Source organism: Onychomys torridus, chromosome 8 (genome assembly GCF_903995425.1).
Source record: "Onychomys torridus chromosome 8, mOncTor1.1, whole genome shotgun sequence".
NCBI lineage: Eukaryota > Metazoa > Chordata > Mammalia > Rodentia > Cricetidae > Onychomys > Onychomys torridus.
In genome coordinates, this window is record NC_050450.1 from 60668962 (window position 1) to 60687249 (window position 18288).

An 18288-nucleotide genomic window follows, 5' to 3' on the forward strand; every position below is an offset into this window, starting at 1 on the left:
CTGACAGCTTCAGGGGTGAAACCCTAGGTTATCCACACAGGAATGAGGATTACATTTACCTCCAACTGCTCACCAGAGATACCACATGCAAGAGAGCCACTGACAAAGATCGTCTGTATGTAAGTGACATGGCATTCAAAGGCAAAACAAAGACATGTTTAGCAACACCAGGACTTGTGGGACAGGCCAGTTGGCTCAGGAGGTAAAGCTGCTTGCTACCAAGCCTGACCAGTGTTTGATCCCCAGAACCCATATGGTAGAAGAAAAGACCTGACTCTCAGAAACTGTCTCCTGGTCATGCACACATACAAACAAATGTTTAAAAATGTATGTTTTTAGAAATACAGAAAAAGGATGTGTAAGAAATTTGGTTATGCCAATCAACGGCATTTAAAACATTGACGGGAGAAAGCTGTACTGGTTAATACGTTTAATCTAATAGGTAGAGAGAAAATACAACCTACAAGCAGAGGAATTTATTTATTTTTTTGGAGCTGAGGATTGAACCCAGGGCCTTGTGCTTGCTAGGCAAGCGCTCTACCACTGAGCTAAATCCCCAACCCCAAGGAATTTATTTTTAAAAACATGCCTTGAGTGGTGAACACATCTTTAATCCCAGCACTAGGGAAGCAGAGGCAGATGGGTCTCTGTGAGGCCAGCTTGGTCTACAGAGCAAGTTCCAGGACAGCTAAAGCTACACAAAGAAACTCTGTCTCAAAAAACAAAAACAACACAAACATTGTATGGAATATTCAGAAAGGGAGAGAAACATGTATTAAACAAGATAGGACTTCAAAGAAATAATACTTAAAAATCAAACATTTTAATCACAAGGTACTGAAAATCACAAATTAAAAATTAAAAAATAATCTATACACCAAGATTTTTATAAATGGCTCTGAATTCTCATTGGATCAAGAAGAAAATGGAGGTTTTGAACTCCTTGGGTATGACTGAGTGAGAAGATTCCTTATTCAGACCCTGTGAGATGGATTAGTGGGCAGGATATATGTTTTGTGGTGATTGAAACTTGTACAATTGGGGAGTCCCATTTAAGGAGAAAAAAAAACCCTCAAAAGTTTGATGTTTGCAAGATTAATCTCCCACTGGAAAAGTAATCTCCCCATTGCCTCAGAAAGGACTGGTGAGTGTCTTCTGTTCTCTCTAAACTGCATCGGGGAAGTCATGACATAAAAGCAATATCAATTTATATAAATTAAATAGAAAAATATAGAGTTGGCAGTAGAGCTGATTAAAAATAAAACTAAGAAAATACTTTTGTTTTTAATCAAAATTGTTAAGTCTTTGACAAAAAAAAAAATATTAAGAATGATGCAGAGGGCTGGAGAGATGGCTCAGAGGTTAAGAGCACTGACTGCTCTTCCAGAGGTCCTGAGTTCAATTCCCAGCAACCACACGGTGGCTCACAACCATCTATAATGAGATCTGATGCCCTCTTCTGGCATGCAGGAATATATGCAGACAGAACCCTGTATTCTGTATTCGTAATAAATAAATAAATAAATAAATAAATAAGGGTTGGGGATTTAGCTCAATGGCAGAGCACTTGCCTAGCAAGCACAAGGCCTGGGGTTCGATCCTCAGCTCAAAATAAATAAATAAATAAATAGATAGATAGATAGATAGATAGATAAACAAACAAACAAATAAACAAATAAATCTTTCTTTAAATGATGAGGAAGAATAGATACCTAACAGGAGAAACTGGAAAAGACAAATTTTTTAGAAAGTTTTTTTTTTTCAACCTGATAGTGGGAATTTCTGAAACAATAAGGTAAAGGCTATACTTATTTGCAAAATGCGTAACATCACTGCAATCAGAATCAGAAAGAAAAAAAAAAACAAAACAAAACTGCCATCATTTTTTCTGCTAGGTACTGGCCTAGGGATGCCAAACACTTCAGGCACCTATTGTACATATATGCGATATTTTTATTGTGAATTGTGATTTTGGCATTAAAAGTGGATCACTGGGGCTGGAGAAATGGCTCAGTGACTAAGAGCACTGGCTGCTCTTCCAGAGGACCCGATTTCAGTTCCCAGCACCCACATAGCAGCTCACAGCCACCTGTAACTCCAGTTCTAGATAACCAGATGCCCTCTTCTGGCCTCCGTTAGGCACCTGCATACATGTGGTGCACATAAATTCATGTATAGAGGCACTTATACACATAAATAAAAATAAACAAATTTGCTTTTTAAAGTGGGTTACCCTGTTATAGAGATGGGAGTAAATATGGAGGCAAAATTCTAAGACAGCTATATGATGCAATTTAAAAAGAAAAATAAGTAGTATAAATATTGGCAAGAATATAACTGCTAAGATTTTTAAATGATATGGCACATTGAAAAACCCAAAAGAATCAGCTGACAAACTGTTAGTGCTGGTACAAGATTGCGAAGAAGCAACATTTCAAATACGCAGCTGTGATGGTTCATTTTGATTGTCAATTTTAGTGCACTACAAGAAGTCTAGGACACTAATGATGCACAATTGTGGATCTGTAAGGGTCTCTATGAAGGCTTCCAGAGAGGATTAGCTGGGGGAGGAAGACCCACACCAAATGTGGGCAACACTATCCCATGGGCTGGGGCTGAATGAACAAGAACGAAGGGGAGGCTGGGTGATGGTTCAAAGCACTCACTTGCTCCACAAGTGTGAGGACTTGAGTTCAGATCCTCAGCACTCACATAAATGTGGGTGGGTGTGGCAGCTTGCCTGTGATATCAGCCCCTAGCAAGCTAGCTAGCCAGATTAATCAGATGAGTAAATTCCAAGAAACCCTGCCTCAATACATACGGTAGAAAATAATTGAGAAAGGAAGCTAATGTCCAACTCTGGTCTCACACACACGTGTGTGCATGCACACAGATAAACATGCAGACACACATGCACACATACCACACACATAGACACCTGTTTAACAAGAAGAAAAAAGAAAAGGAAAGGAAAAAGCTGAGTTCAGGCATGTTCCTCTCTGTTTCTTGATCCAGGAAGATGTGGTCCCTTCTCAGACATGATAGATTGTATCTCTTGAGACAAAAGAACCCTTTCCTCCTTGGAGTTCCTCCTGTCAGGTCTTGAGTCACAGTCATGAGAAAAGTGACTAATTCAAAAATAGAAAAGTAAGTTACATCCAGAATATGTAAAGACTTCCTTATAAATATAAGCAAAAGACAAATATTCCAATAAAAGATGGACAAAAAAATGTGTTTAAGAAAACCAGGTACTCTGGAGGCAGAGGTAGGCCAATCTATGTGAATTCAAGGCCAACCTAGTCTATACAGTGAGTTCCAGGACAACCAGATGCTGTTTTAGCATTAATAATAATAATAATAATAATAATAATAATAATAATAATAATAAATTAAGAAGAGGGGCTAGCAAGAGAGCTCAGCAGCTGAGAATGCACACTGCTTTTGCAGAGGACCTGAGTTTGGTTCCCAGCACCCATGTCAGGCAGCTCACATGCACCTGTAGCTTCAGCTCCAGGAGACTGATGCTGTCTTCTGGTCTCTGTGGGCACTTGCACTCATGTGCATCTAACCACACACAGACATACACAAGTATACACAATTTTAAAAAATAAAAGAAATTTTTAAGTATTCTTTTAATAACGAAAAATGTCTGTCACTGCAGAATGTTTATGTAAATGATGGTGCCTCCATTGTGCAACAGTGCGGGTAAAAAGAATGGGATGAATCTGTTTCCCCGTATAAAAAGCTCTTCAAGGCTACTGTTAAGTTAAAAAGGTGATTTGCAACACAAATGACTAATTTGAGCCATTTAACTGTGCACGCTGGAAAGATGTAGAAGGAAGTCTGGGTGGAAGGGAGAGAAGACTGGCTTTGTTTTTAATGTTTGGTTTTCTTCCAACAAGAATGTATCCAAGAAAGAAGGTGGATATTTGTACACTAGTGTTCACAGCTGCACTAGTCACGATAGGTAAAAATGGAAACAACCTGAACGTCCGTCAACAGATGAATGGATAAACACAATGGCTATATACAACGCCAAATTATTCAGCCACAGAATGGAATAAAGTCCTGACTCATGCTACAACATGCATGAAGCTCAAAAACATTATGCTAATGAAAAAAGCCAGACACAAAAGGACAAACACTGTATGATCTTACTTCTGAGTGACCTGGAGAAGAGATGGAAAGCAGCCTGCTACTGGGGCTGAGGAGTAAGGATTGGTGCTCAATACAGTGTGTCAGTCTGGAATGATAAGAGTTCTAACGATGCATGGTGACAGCCAGACAGCAATGGGCCTTAAGCTATATTTGATGTTATGTGGATTTTACTACAATAAAAAATGCTAAATTGGGCTGGAGAGAGGACTCAGAGGTTAAGAACACTGGCTGTTCTTCCAGAGGTCCTGAGTTCAATTCCCAGCAACCCCATGATGGCTCACAGCCATCTGTAATGAGATCTGCTGCCCTCTCCTGGCCTGCAGGCATACATGGAGGCAGAATGTTGTATACATAATAAATAAATAAATCTCTTAGAAAAAATGCTAAGTAAAAGTAGGACAAACAATGGTCAGATAATAATAACTAAAGTAAGTGCACAGGGCCAGCACTGAAGGGTCTCTTTTTAGGGAAATGCACATCCCCTAATTGTGACTATATAGCCAGGTCTACAACAAGAGTGATGACAGCAGAGGACAGAAGAAAAAGCAGAAGTGTGCTAGAGAGGAAGACACAGCTGCACAGAGAGAGAGGACCTGGGATCCTGGAATCCCATGGATGGAGGCTCCCGGGCTAACGGCTGAGGACAAGCTGCCAACTCCAGAACTGACCCCAGTCTGCGGATGATGAGGAGCTAAAGTGGATTCTTTAAGGGATAATGACATCCATAAAGGAACACTCACATGTACTCACGCACACCCACATACACACACATACATACAAACACACACATGTACACATACAAACATATACATACATAAATGCACATATACACACAAATACTTAAACACACACATACATACATATATACAATACACACATACAAACAAATATATGTACAAACACTTAAACATACACATATTCAAATGCACACAACATAAGCATACACACAAACACATACATGTATACATAAAACATACGTACACACAAGCTCACATACACATACACACATGCTCAGACACCATTCCTTTGGGGCAGCAGCAAAAAAAAAAGACATTCACAGACAGTGAGAAAGAAAAAGTCACACATGAGTAATTAACACCCTACGCCTGTGCCACTTATGGGTGTGGGGTCTAAATTTATATCACCCATGGGGAATAGAAACCATGAACTATAAATTTAGCATAAAAATATTCAAGGTGAGTGAAACCCTCCAGTTCAGAGAAAGAAAAACAAGACCAGCTAAATATGGTGGCACACACCTTTAATCCCAGCACTCAAGAGACAGAGGCAGGCAGATCTCTGTGAGTTTTAGACAGCCTGGTCTACAGAGTGAGTCCCAGGAGAGCAAGGACCACATAGAGAGACCCTGTCTTAAAACACCAAAAAAGAAAAAGAGAGAAAGCACACAAAACCAGTCTCTCTGGGTACATGTGCATGGTCTAGGACATGAAGAAATCCACAGAACAGACAACTGGGTGACCAAGATGCATTTTAAAAAACAAAAAAAGAAAAAGAGGTATATCCTAGAAGCACAGGTACACTCTCCCCAGAGTCAGCACCCTCAAAGTCTGGACATTAGGATGGCCAAGAAGTGCCTTTGTGGCATGATAGAAATGGTGATGGACAGAAGAGATGGAATGCAAAAGATCATTCAAGGGGCAGGTCAGCTGCATTCAGAAGCTGCAGAGCATGAGGGCTCTTTTAGTCATGCAGACAGGATACTACCAACAAACAGGAGTCTGGAGCTCCTAAGAGGTCTTGGCTAGAGGAAAGGTGATCAGCCAGGCTCTACCATGACACGTGAGTGGAAGGGTAGAGAGCTTGGAGCAGGCAGCAAGATATTGATGAAGTGCACGATTGCTCGCCCCATCATCATGACCTGTGTGCATTTTTGCAAGCATTATCTCATAATTCTCACACTCGTATTACTCATACCCCCACACTGCAGCTGAAGAAACCCAGACTGGGAGAGGTACTGGGATGTGGCAGGCCTGAGCTCCTGTGCCAATCTTACACTTCAGAGGCTCTGCCTGACCCATGAACCTCCGTTCTGCTTCCTTCTCCCATCCACTTCTCCCCCCACCACCATCCCACCCTCACAGTTCACACTGCCTCTCCCTCACCCCTGCTGAGCTCACACTGGGTCTGAGTCACACAAGCCTTAGCAGATAGGTGGGGGTGGAAGTGGGGAGAGAAGGCCAACTGAGTGATGAGCCCAAACCTGGGTTTGTCTCTTTTGTGGCTACCAAGCAGGGCTGGAGAGGGGGATCCAGAATAGGTGACCCATTCTGGATTCCTTCTGAGCTCCTGGGACGAAGCAAAGAGCAGACTGAGGACCCATCTGCAAATACATGGCTGGGGCACTGTCTCCCACACCAGCTGGACCAAATCTTTAAATGGTCCCTAGATTGCTGTCACATTCATGGAAGGATCCATTCTTCATCTGGCCCCTAAAGCCAATTTAGAGATGGTGTCCCAGCCTAGAAGGACCTTAAATAAGGCCAGGACCCAGCTTCTCATAGCTTCTTCATTCATAAAATGAAAACAATAGCTTGAGACTGCTCATCTCTCAGGATAGGTACTTCTGCATGGAACGAGCTCTGACCCAAAGTAGAAGAGATGTGGGATAAGAAAAGGAGTGAGTACTGGGGCAAGATGGGCATTTTCTTGGGCTGGGCCAACTCCACCTTCCCTGGACAGCTCCTGATAGGATGGCTATGGCTACTTAGCAACTCTGGCTTGCCCAGACTAAAACTGTCTAGTGTCAAGGCCAAGAAAGGATTGGAAAAATGGTATGAATGTAAGGGATTGAATGTGTCTGTTCCCAAAGGTTCATTTGCTGGGAGCCTAGTCCCATGTGTAATAGCATGGAGACAGTGGAACCTCTTAAAGGTGGAGTCTGGTAGGAAGTGATGATTGGGCTGTGACCACCTTGGGAAGGGATTCATGAAGACCTTGTGAGTGGGTTAGTTCTTGGGAGCCTGTCTTATCTAAAAGATCTCAACCTCATAGACCTAAACTTGAACAGCTTGACCTAGATTGTCATTAATTACTCATGGCCCTGAGTGCCACTCTATGAAAAAAGGAAGTGTCCTGTTGAAGTGCCCTGGAGTTGTTTTGTCCCAGGCAGCCCCACAGATGGCCCCCCAGAGAGTCCTATAGTTCCCAGGCAGAATGGGCAGCTGCCACCCCCACCCTGTCACACACACATGCACAGCCAGGCCTTGGGAGAGGCAGAGGCTCACCTTGATGCTCATCCAGCTTCCCCATGGTCTCAATCTGCTCCACCAGGTCATTGGAGCTCCACTGGCTCATGCCAATAAGGATGGCATTCTTCCCTTCAGCCACCTCCTCTGAGGGAAGGGGAGAGACACATATTAGCATACAGGGTTAGGTATGGGAGGTCCTAATCAGAACTGGTGTCTGAGGGAGTACTCACTTCACCCATAAGTTGAAATAGACTTGAACATTTTTTTTTTTTTGCAGTGCTAGAGATGGAACCCAGGGCCTTGCACATGCCAGACAAGTGTTCTACTATTGAGCTTCATCCTCCACCCAAGACTTCAACTACTGAAGTATCTTCTCAGGGTTGGGGATTTAGCTCAGTGGTAGAGTGCTTGAGGCCCTGGATTCGACCCTCAGCTCAAAAAAGAAGAAGAAGGAGAAGGAGGAGGAGGAGGAGAAGTATCTTCTCTAACAGGACTAAACTATTGAGGAATTTGTCACTGCCATCATGCCTGACGCTGTGACTCACCAGGGTCCTTTGTGCTATAGCTAAAGAAAGTGACAACAAAGCAGTCATCCACTCCTAGCACTGAGACTGGCATTTCTTGGAAAGAAAGAACCCAAAAACTCATTATTTGTCCATAGTTTTTCTTCAGGAATGTGACTGGACTTCTACGAACCTCCATTTTCCCATGAGTAAAATGAGACAGGCAATGTCCAGCTCACAGAGTTCTGGGGAGGACCAGATGAGGTGAAGGGTTTCAGAGCCTTGGCACATGGAGGGGGCCAGAGATAAGAGCCATTATGCTCGTTTCTACTCCTGACAAGTCATTCATCGGCAGGGCTTAGGCTGGTTGGAGGTGGAGGGGTGCTGGAGCAGCTCTGAGGTAAGGGTATGGAAAGTCTCCTGGTTCTAATCTATGTGAGCTGTATGGAGACCTTAGCTCCCATCTCAACTGCAGAAGCCTTTTAATGTTTCCATTCCCTGCTCGGCTCCCTATAGTCCTGTCTCTGTTCTTAATGATTATTCTAGGAAGAAGCAGTGGGGCCATGTGCCCTGTCCACACCACACACAAGCTTCTGGGTCCCCCATCTCCAACACTACACATGTGACACAGTCCCTCATGAGAAGGAATGTTTCTATAAGAGCACACCTATGGGAACACACACACACTTCTCACTGTCACCACCCAGCCCAAGATGAGCCCTCGTGGTGAAGAGCTCTGTGGCTCCCTTCACATCACATACAGCAAGGGTGTTGAGGAGAATCCCCAGGTTCAGGATAATGAAGAATAAAAGCTGATATCTGCCTTTCTGGCAGAGGGTTTCTCCAGCAACCAATATGGTGGACTGAAAGTTTTGGGATCTGTCCAGCATTCTGACTCACACTAACACTCAGTAATCCAGATCTCATCTCTGAAAAATGCCTCCTGCCTTATTGTGTTATTTATTTGACTGACTTAACAGTTCTTATGAAACTTTTACTAGTGATATTGGTATATGTGAGTTACAAATATTAATTCATAAGCTAAATGTGGTGGTGCATGTCTGCAATCCTAGCATTCAGAAGTTCAAGGCAGCTTTGGTTACATAGTGAATTCAAGACCAGCCTGGACTCCATAAGACCCTCTCTCAAACCACATAAAGTAAAAACAAAAAGACAACTAATTCAATTCTCATAAAAATGGGACTAATAATGGGGCTAGGGATGGCTCTGTCGGTAAAGTTCTGCTACACAAGCATGCAGACTTGAGTTCAGATTACCATAACCTGGAGGAGGAGGAGGAGGAGGAGGAGGAGGAGGAGGAGGAGGAGGAGGAGGAGGAGGAAGAAGAAGAAGAAAAAGAAGAAGAGGAGGAGGAGGAGGAGGAGGTGGTGGAGGAGGAGGAGGTGGAGGAGGAGGAGGAAGAGAAGAAAAGGAGAAAGAAGAGGAAGAGGAAGAAAAAGAGCATCACATGCCTGTAACCCCAGTGCTGGAAGTTATAGGACAGAGACAGTGGGTCCTGAATCTGCTAGATGAGACAGCCTTGCCAAATCAAGTTTCAGGTATAGTGACAGACCCTGTCTCAAAAGGTAAAGATGGGGAGTCATCAAATAAGATACCTAACATCAACCTCTGGTCTCCACATGCACATACACATGAACAAACCCACAATAACAAGTATATGCACCTCACAAACACAACACAACATACACACACACAACAACAACAAGAAACAATGATTACTGTCTTCATTTTGTAGACAAGGAAACTGAAGCAAACAGAATTTGAATAATCCTTCCTCAAGAGTTCTGCCTAGCACCTGGATTCAAAACCAACCAGATATACTGAGTATTGGGGTAAACACAGATGTCCCTAAGCCTGCCATTGTGGCATACATCTATAATCCCAGCACTTGGGAGGCTGTGGCAGGAGGATCATTAAGTTTGAGGCCAGCCTAGGCTAGATAGTGAGAACCTGACTCACAAAAAAGGGTAAAGAAAACGCTGCCCTGACAGCCTACCCTCCCAATACCCTGTCCTGGATATCCTGCATTGGTTGGCCCCACACACCTGGACAGCTTCCTCAGCCAAGTGTGCTCCTTCTGGGGACAAGTTCATACCTGTAAGTGGCATCTAATTCTGGGCAGAACTCTGATACAGCTTCTGGTGTCGATTGTATGTGAGCTTTGTTTCTATACATACATACATACACACACACACACACACACACACACACACACACACACACACACTGGTGTTTCTGTTTTCTTGTCCCTCAAATGGTAATAAAATCTGTAGCTCTCCAACTTGGGGATAAATAATATAATAAACTTGAAAGAACTACACAAGCTAAAACCCTGTGCAAAAATGTAAGGTAGCATGATCCTTGAGAAGGCCGAACCACTAAGAGGCTAAAGCCAGACAGAGTGACACATTCCTTAATTCTGTCTCTTGGCTCAGTTTGTTACCCAAGTAAGCAGGTATTCCTTTGCCCACTCCAACAACCATCCCACAGCAAACAGACTCCTGAGCATACACTGTGTGTGTAGGATGTGACCTCTGTCCCACAGGAAGCCAGTGATGTGAAGGACACCACCATAAAGAACTCCGATGTGGGAAGACCAAAGAGCAGAGTGCCAGGTCCAGTGCCAGGTAGGTACTCAGTATACGCTAGTTAGTGTTTCCTTCGATGCTGGGGGTTCCATCCCAGGGCTGTATGTGAGGCTATCAGTGCCCTTGGAGTCAGCCAGGGCTCCGGAGCTCCCAGCACGTGCTGACCTCTGTGCAACCGGCTGTTCCTCTCTATCTCTCTCTCCCTCATTCCCTGTGTGCCTCAACTCCCTTTGGTCTCTTGTCTGGTTTTCTGTCAGAGGCCCCTTTCTCTCACAAACTCAGCACGATCCCCCTGCCTGGTTTGCAGTTCCCTGCCCCTGAAGACAGGCATGCTGGGGTTCTCTTCCCGTGAGCCTGTGTCTGCTGTGGTCCGTGAACTTGCCTCTGTCTCTCAGACTCCCTGTGCTCTCCCGCCTTCTCTAATGCACCCCAGTATCTGTCCCCTCCCCTCCCTCTGGGTCTCTCCTTTTCTCTGACTGGAAAAGCCTCCTTAATCTCTCTCATGTCCTTGGAGTTCCCTTTCTTCTGCAGGATCTTGTCTCCTCCTCCTTAGAGTCTTCACTCCATATTCAAGGCTTTCTTGCCCTTTGCCCCCTCCTCTTCTGGATCACTGGCTGTTTTATGTACCTCCAGCACCACCACCACCACCACCCTGCCATAGCTCTGTGTTCTCTCTCTCTCTCTCTCTCTCTCTCTCTCTCTCTCTCTCTCTCTCTCTCTCTCTCTCTCGTGTGTGTGTGTGTGTGTGTGTGTGTGTGTGTGTGTGTGTGTGTGTGTCTGTGTGTGTGTGTCTGTGTGTGTGTGTCTGTGTGTGTCTGTGTGTCCTCTCTCCCTCCTGCTTCCTTTCCTGACTCCCCCCTGGGTCATTCCGCCCCCTGTCACTCTTCCTCTGCCTTGTCCACCCTCCACTTGCCCACCCCTCCACAATGCTTTGTCTCTTGCCTTTTCCTCCCTCTGGAATTCTGGCCTGTCCCCGCTCTCCATATTCAGCCTTCAGATATTCACTCTGGAAACAATGAGCTTTGTCCCCTACAAGGCCCTGAGAAAACACACACACACACACACACACACACACACACACACACACACACACACACACACGGAGGGGGACAAAGTGGGGAAAGAATGCACAGCATAGAAACAGTTCCTTTTGGAGTGTTTCCTAACAGAGGGGCTACAAGGCCCATCCCTAGCCTCCCTCCACATTTCCTCCCAGCAGAGCTGCCTCCCCACAACCCCCATAGAATCCCAGAGGAAACACGAGCATGACCGCCATGGGAATTGTGTATGTGTTCCTTTGCATGCTAATTCCCATACCCAGGCAGCCTCTGGTGCAGACACTGCTGTGGCATCTAGGTCATGGTGGAGCTCCAATGCCTCCCCAGGCTAAGATAAGCTCCATGCTGAGCCTCATTCACCATCAGTACAACTCTAACCTTAACCCCAGCATGACTCTGCCCCGGCTCTGCCCCTAACAAAGCCTGGGAGTGCCCTGTAAGCCCAGCCTGCAGAGCTATCAGGAAGTCTTTCTTCCTTCCCAGGGCTCAGGGACCTCCAGCTCATGCAGCAGAGAACTTGTCACCTGCTCTAGCTGGTTGTCCAATATCATCCACATCAGGCCCACAAAAAGTCTTCCTAAGGACCTGAGTGCTTGTTTCTTGGTCCCCTCCCCTTCACCTTGCACTTACACAGACCTCATCTCTTGAACTTCTCTAGACTCTACTCATTCTCCCTCACCTTGATGATGGGCTCCACTCTACCCACCCCCAGAAACTTCAAGGCGGCATCATGGCACTCCCTCCCTCCCTTCCCCTAACATGGCCTGAGAGACCCCTGTGGTTTGCAATAGTTCCTGCCTAGCAACCACCACTTTACTTCCTGTGGCCTCCTTCCTCTTCATCCATGGGCTAAATGGCTACATTCCTACTGTCTTCTAGAGGAAGACTCCAGCCAGGGGCTTTGAGACATGCCTGAGCTCAGAGAGCAGCCATTCAGTGGCACTACCATGATGAAGACCTGGGCCCTCAGACCCCAGGTTTTCCTCTCCCTCTTGTTCCAACTGGAATCTCTGGGAGTCCATGTGTTCACAGCAGAAATCCAACCAAGGAGGGGAGACTTGGCTTAAGCTCCCCTTCAGCTATTGAGACCTAATTTTGCCTTAGAGTCTTCTGTAAAATGGGGTTATTAACCCCAGCACTACCTTCTCCTAGTTGCTATGGGAGGCAGGGGCGCTACAACCATGAATGGACTATGCTACCCAGCATCCAGTTCTACAGGCTCCAGCCTTAAATGAAGCAGAGACAGAGGGACTAGCCTAACCCTGAGTACCAAGAAGAGATCAGAGAAGAATAAAGGACAGAAGGTTGGCATCTTGTGAGGGGGAGGGCATCTCTTTGCCTTGTTCTTGGTTAGACTTCCCAGCACCAGGGTACCTAAATATAACCAGGCTCCAGATCCCTCATTTTCCAGCCACTGGCCCTGTAAAGGCCAAGCCCGGCTTGTTCATGCATAGTCAGCGAAGGAGGGCTGGGAACCTAGATGCCGGAGAGGAAGCCCAAACTTGTAGGTACTTCTCAACTCAGTGAAGGAATGTGCCTGGACATCACGGACCACAAGAATAGCTATCCCAAAACACTTTTCATTTTGGTCCCGACGCCCTTTAACTTTCATTCATTTTTATAGTGTAAATTCAAACCTCCTAACAAAATTCTGGGAGAAATTAGTTAATTGATTAATTAAATGAAACAGATAATGCGATGTTTTGACAACTGTAGATAGTTCAAGGCAGTAATTGCGAACTCATCACAGTCGGCTCTCTTCTGTTATGTTCCCCCTCCTTCCCACTCTGAGAAACCGTTCATCTGCTCCTGTCCCTAGAGGTGCCTTGGCATTTTCTAGAGTTTTTTTGGTCAGGGCAGTTACACAGTGTGCTCTGCTTCAGTCGGACTTGTTTTCTGTCAGGGTGACTTATTCTGATGTTGTCCACATGATTGCACACTTCAGTTCATTCCTTTCTTCTAGCTCAGGCTGTTTATCCATTCGCTCACTGGTTTTCACTTGGGGTGTTTTCAGATTGGGACTAGAACAAATTAAGCTGGCGTAACATCCCCCTTAATTTAAGTAAACACCTAGAAGGAGAAGGGTTGTAGGACAGGATGAAGCCCGGGCCCTTGTGCATGCTGGGAGACCTCACATTGAGCTACATCTCCCATCCCCCTTAGTAGCTGCCATCAATTTTCTAAAATTGTTCATTTCCTCCCAGAATAGTTTGAAATGACCAGTTCTTCCACGTTTCAGCCGGTTATTTTAATAAACCATTCTAATGGGTACATAGTGGTATCATTGCCATTTAAACAATCCACTCTATTTATATTTGTTTATTTTGTGTGCATATGGAGAGGGACTCGTTCCACAGAACACATGTGGAGGTCAGAGGGCAAATTTCAGGAGATGGTTCTCTACTTCCACCACCTTGGTTCCCAGGATCAAACTCAGGCCATCAAGCTTGGCAACAAGCAACTTTACCTCCTGAGCCATCTCACCAACCCATCTTTACAGGTTTAAGGTTTTTGCTTTTGTTTTTGAATGTGTGCATGTACACATACATGCATGAACACATATATGTGGAGACCAGAGGACAACTTCAGTATCATCCACAGTATCAACACAATCCACTTCCTTGAGACAGAGCCTCTCACTGGCCCAGAGCTCATCAATTAGACTAGACTGGCTGGACAGTGAGCCCCAAGGATTCGTTTATTGGCCTCCTCAGTTCCAGGATTACAACAATGCCCGGTGTCTCCATGTAAGTGGATTGCTGGGGATTGAACTCAGGTCCTTGTACTTGCAAGGCAAACACGTTACCAGCTGAGCCACCCTTCCAGTCCTCTCTGCAGTTTGGATTTGCCTTTCCTTGATGAGTGACAGTATTGAGCAACTCTTCATGTGTTCATTTGCCACTCGAACATCCTCTGCGATGAAGTGCCTATGGCTTTGTGTTGTTTTTATAGCAATTCCCGATTAATTTTATTAGCTTGTGCATTGTCTTCTCCCGTTCCACTGTTCTCTAAGGCAAAGCTCCATGAGGACTGGAATATGGTCTGTCTTCAATCTCTACACTGAGGGTGGGGCGCAACACTGGTTGAACATATACTCAATAAATAACCGAGAAAGAAGGGGTACACGAGGTAGAATTCTACCCCCTGCTCTGCTACAGTCTGAAGCCCTAAATAAATCCCCTGCCTCAGTTTCTCACCTTGTAAAATGGGACCAGACTGTGAAGATGGCTTAGCTACTAAAATGCCTGCTGTGTGAGTGCCTTGGTTTGGTTCCCAACACCCATGTGAAAGGCTGGGTAATGTGTAACCCCAGAGCTGAGGAGATGGAGACAAGCGGGTCTCTGGGACTCTTTGACTAGCCTGGCTAGTCTAACTGCTGTTCCTCAAGCCAATGAAAGACCCTGTCTCCAAAGCCAAGGTGGAAGGCACCTGAAGAATGACCCTCGAGGTTGACTTCTATTGTCTACGCACAACCACATGCACACATAAACATATCACATGCACAGACATGTTGCACACAAACACACACACATCGAAGATCTTGAGGGGCATCCCAGCTCTTATCTGATCTGGGTTTGAGGCCACGCCCTGAGGGAAAAGAAGGAGCTGACAAGACAAAGGGAGGAAGGAACGAAGATGTGCCTCGGAGACAGGGGAGTGCATGGGAAGGCCAAGTTCACGGAGATTGCGGAAGGGAGAGCAGACACAGCTGAGGACAGCTGAGAGACAGTGGTCCCAGGGATGGGGGAAGGGAAGATCTCCAGCTGTTCACAGGGATGATGGGTCAGCAGGCCCAAGACACATATGACCCAGTGCCACCCACAGATGCTTGCCTCCTGCAGCATGCCATCACAGCAGCTAGGGACACACAGCCCTGATGAACTGCAGCAATATTGAAATGAAACTCTTCTGCGTATCAAAATATTGAAGCTGTGTTGTCACACTGTGGGCTAGTTGCTATGGAGAAACGCAGCCCTGGCAGCCACTCCAATCAGACACCAAGGGAAGATGGGAAATGAGCCCCCAACAGGCTGGTTTAGGGATAGCATTGGGAGAGGTTTCCCTGCCCAGAGCCAAGGATGGGGAAGCCTTGAGTGGGGACAGCCACTGGCATCCAGCCAGCCTTCCCCGGAAATCCCCTGAACCCCAATATTTGGGAAATGTTCTCCAGCTGGGGATATAGAGAACTGATAGGGGAAACTGCGCCCCCAAGAAGGGGAAAGGCATACCTGAAGCCAAAGTCAGGGTCATGTTCAGACCAGTCCCCGCTGTCCTGTTCTAGGTCTAGCTGCTGTCTAGCACCATCTATCTGTCTTCAAGATCATGTTTACCAGGCATTTCAAACTAGCCCCATTCCAAATAAGTCAACACCTGAGCCGTGGTGATGTCCCAGAGTGGGACCAACGAGGCTAGAAGGCACCAAGACCCTCTTCAGCCAGGATCAGGCTAGCAGGGTTTTTCACCACTCACACCCAGCCTGGTTCAGCACAGCTAACCTCTCTTCTCTCCTAATTCCAGAATGACTTGCCTCCCACCCCTGCATCTGCCTGTACAATCACACCTTGGCTCCTGTGTTCCCTCTACCTGAAATGCCACTCTTGGGGTCCCTCTGGGTGCCATTTGGATGCCCACTCTGTCACAGCTCTCCTGAGCATCACTGGTGGCTCTCTTCCTATCTGTGAGGCCTGTCTTAGAAGCCATGTAGATACTGTAGGCATGCCGGACCAGTCTCATCTATCACTCCTTTCCCTTTGGTGCACCACCTCCAACCACCACCACCACCACATGGGCCTCCCTTCAGAGCCAAAATATTCCTCAGTCTTTCCTAATTCAGAGCCACCATACCTGCTGTCACATCTGTCTGGAAGGCTCTTTCTTCTCTTCACCCGACAAGCTCCTACTTCCCGGCTCTGCAGAAAGGACACTCTGCCCACATCAAGGCTGGTGCCCTGGCTGCATTCTCCCTCATGTCAGATGGTACAGTTTACTTGATGACATCATTCCCATCAGTGACCTTTGGAGCATCTTGTGACGTTTGCCTCTCGAGCTAGACTATATGATTGAGGGCAGCAATCAAAACCACTGTATTCCATGGTATCCCAATCACCTTGCACACCTTAGGAGCTTTAAAAAATATTCCAAACCCCATCCATTGTCTAGATGTGGAGTGTGGAATGCAAGTGTGGGTGGAGAGGTCCTCAGCAGGGATCCACTTTTTAGGACTTCTCCAAAGGTCACCCAACTGGTGGTGTGGAGAGGGAGCTCACTCACCTCTAGCATCAAAGAATTCGTCATCTGAACTCTCCACGGAATCACTGAGGACATTCCGAAGGTGCCAGGGGGCACCGCCACCCGGGGAAGGGCCACCTACCAAAGAGAGCATATGTGTTAGTCAAGACTAAGAGAATGACCCAATATGGCGGGGTCAGTCCCAGGCCCCTCAGATAAAGGTCAGCTACATCCTTTGATTCTCTCCTGTGTTTCTCTCCCTCTGTAGCCTCAGGCCACACTAATCCTTCTCACCACAGTGCTTTCATTTAAGTCCAAAAACTCTCTCTGAGGAAGCTCCACAGGGAAAGAGTTGAGGGGAAGCTGAGAGATCTAGCCAAGGAGACAGTGTATTGGTCAGCAGACATTGAGGCATGGTAATACATTATCTCAGCTCTTTATAGCAGCACTGATTCACTTCCACTTCCACGGGTCAGATAAGACTCTTCGAATCATGCTTGCTCCAAGGGGCCATCACCTTGTGATGTCACCATCTCCAAACGAGATGCCAAGGTCCAGTGAAGCAAGGAAACGCAGAAAATCATGCCCAGTTTTAAACTCTTCTGCCCAGAAATGGCATGCTCTGTTCACATTTCATTGGCCAAAGTCACATGGGAAGACCAGGCATCCTGTTGGCCACCAAAGATGTCAGCCACACACAGCACATGCAGGCCATGACAGGACTCAGCACTACCCACATCCAAGTGAGGAGGAACATGACTGAAGATGGGTCCTGTCTCTGCCACTGGCAATCTGAAAAGCCATTCCCTGTCCATCCCAGCCTCAGTTTCCCCACTGCAGACAACCAATCTCCAAGTGAATGGATAAGAAAGTCTATACTCAGTGCCCGAGTTTCAAGAGGCTCAGAAATGGCAGCAGTTCCTATCAGTTTCCAGAGAGCAGCATGCAGGACTAAGGGCCCCCTAGAGCAGGGAGGAAACATGGACTCTGAGAGTGGACACCAAACTCTGCCCCATCTCACTTCCTGCCCTGGGACCAGAGGGAAGTAGGGCAAGAACACAGCTAGCACCTACCCCCCCACACACACCTTCCCACCCCCACTCCCGCTTTCTGGTTCTCTCTCTTCAGCACTTTGGGGCTCCCATGGGACCAGCATGCACATGAAGCCCTCTGCATACACACTCCAAAGCTTGTGAGATGCAAGAGATTGCAGGTAGATTGCAATCTGGCTTGAGAAGGAAAACCATGGAAGTGGTAGAAGAAAATCAACCTGGTAATTTTCCTGGGGACGTTCCCAAAGACAGTGGCATAACTTGTTCCTCATAGTATTTCAAGGGATACCAATACTGCAAGAGAAACCCCAGCGTTCATGTTCAGGAGATGAGCTACACACAACCATATACAGCCATATGAGAGTCCCAGCAGCTGTTGAAAGAATGAAGTAGTGCTTTAGGCACTGACATGGAGAGATGCCCATGGAGTATGGTTAGGAGAAATACACAAGAAAGTTCCAGAACATTCT

General features: G+C 46.2%; 1 protein-coding gene across 7 annotated transcripts in view; it reads right to left on the minus strand.

The window, feature by feature from the left end:
- Pitpnm3 (PITPNM family member 3) overlaps positions 1-18288 on the minus strand; it is a 91548-nt gene that overhangs the window by 57021 nt on the left and 16239 nt on the right. For 4 of the 7 annotated variants that reach the window (XM_036194736.1, XM_036194731.1, XM_036194732.1 and 1 more), the window contains 2 exons: positions 16809-16904; positions 7404-7511 (listed from right to left, as the gene is read on the minus strand). In XM_036194736.1, coding sequence (XP_036050629.1) covers positions 7404-7511; positions 16809-16904 — 204 coding nt within the window. Of the gene's footprint in view, positions 1-7403; positions 7512-16808; positions 16905-18036; positions 18192-18288 lie in introns of all 7 variants that reach the window. The other 3 variants (XM_036194733.1, XM_036194735.1, XM_036194734.1) reach the window with 2 other exon arrangements.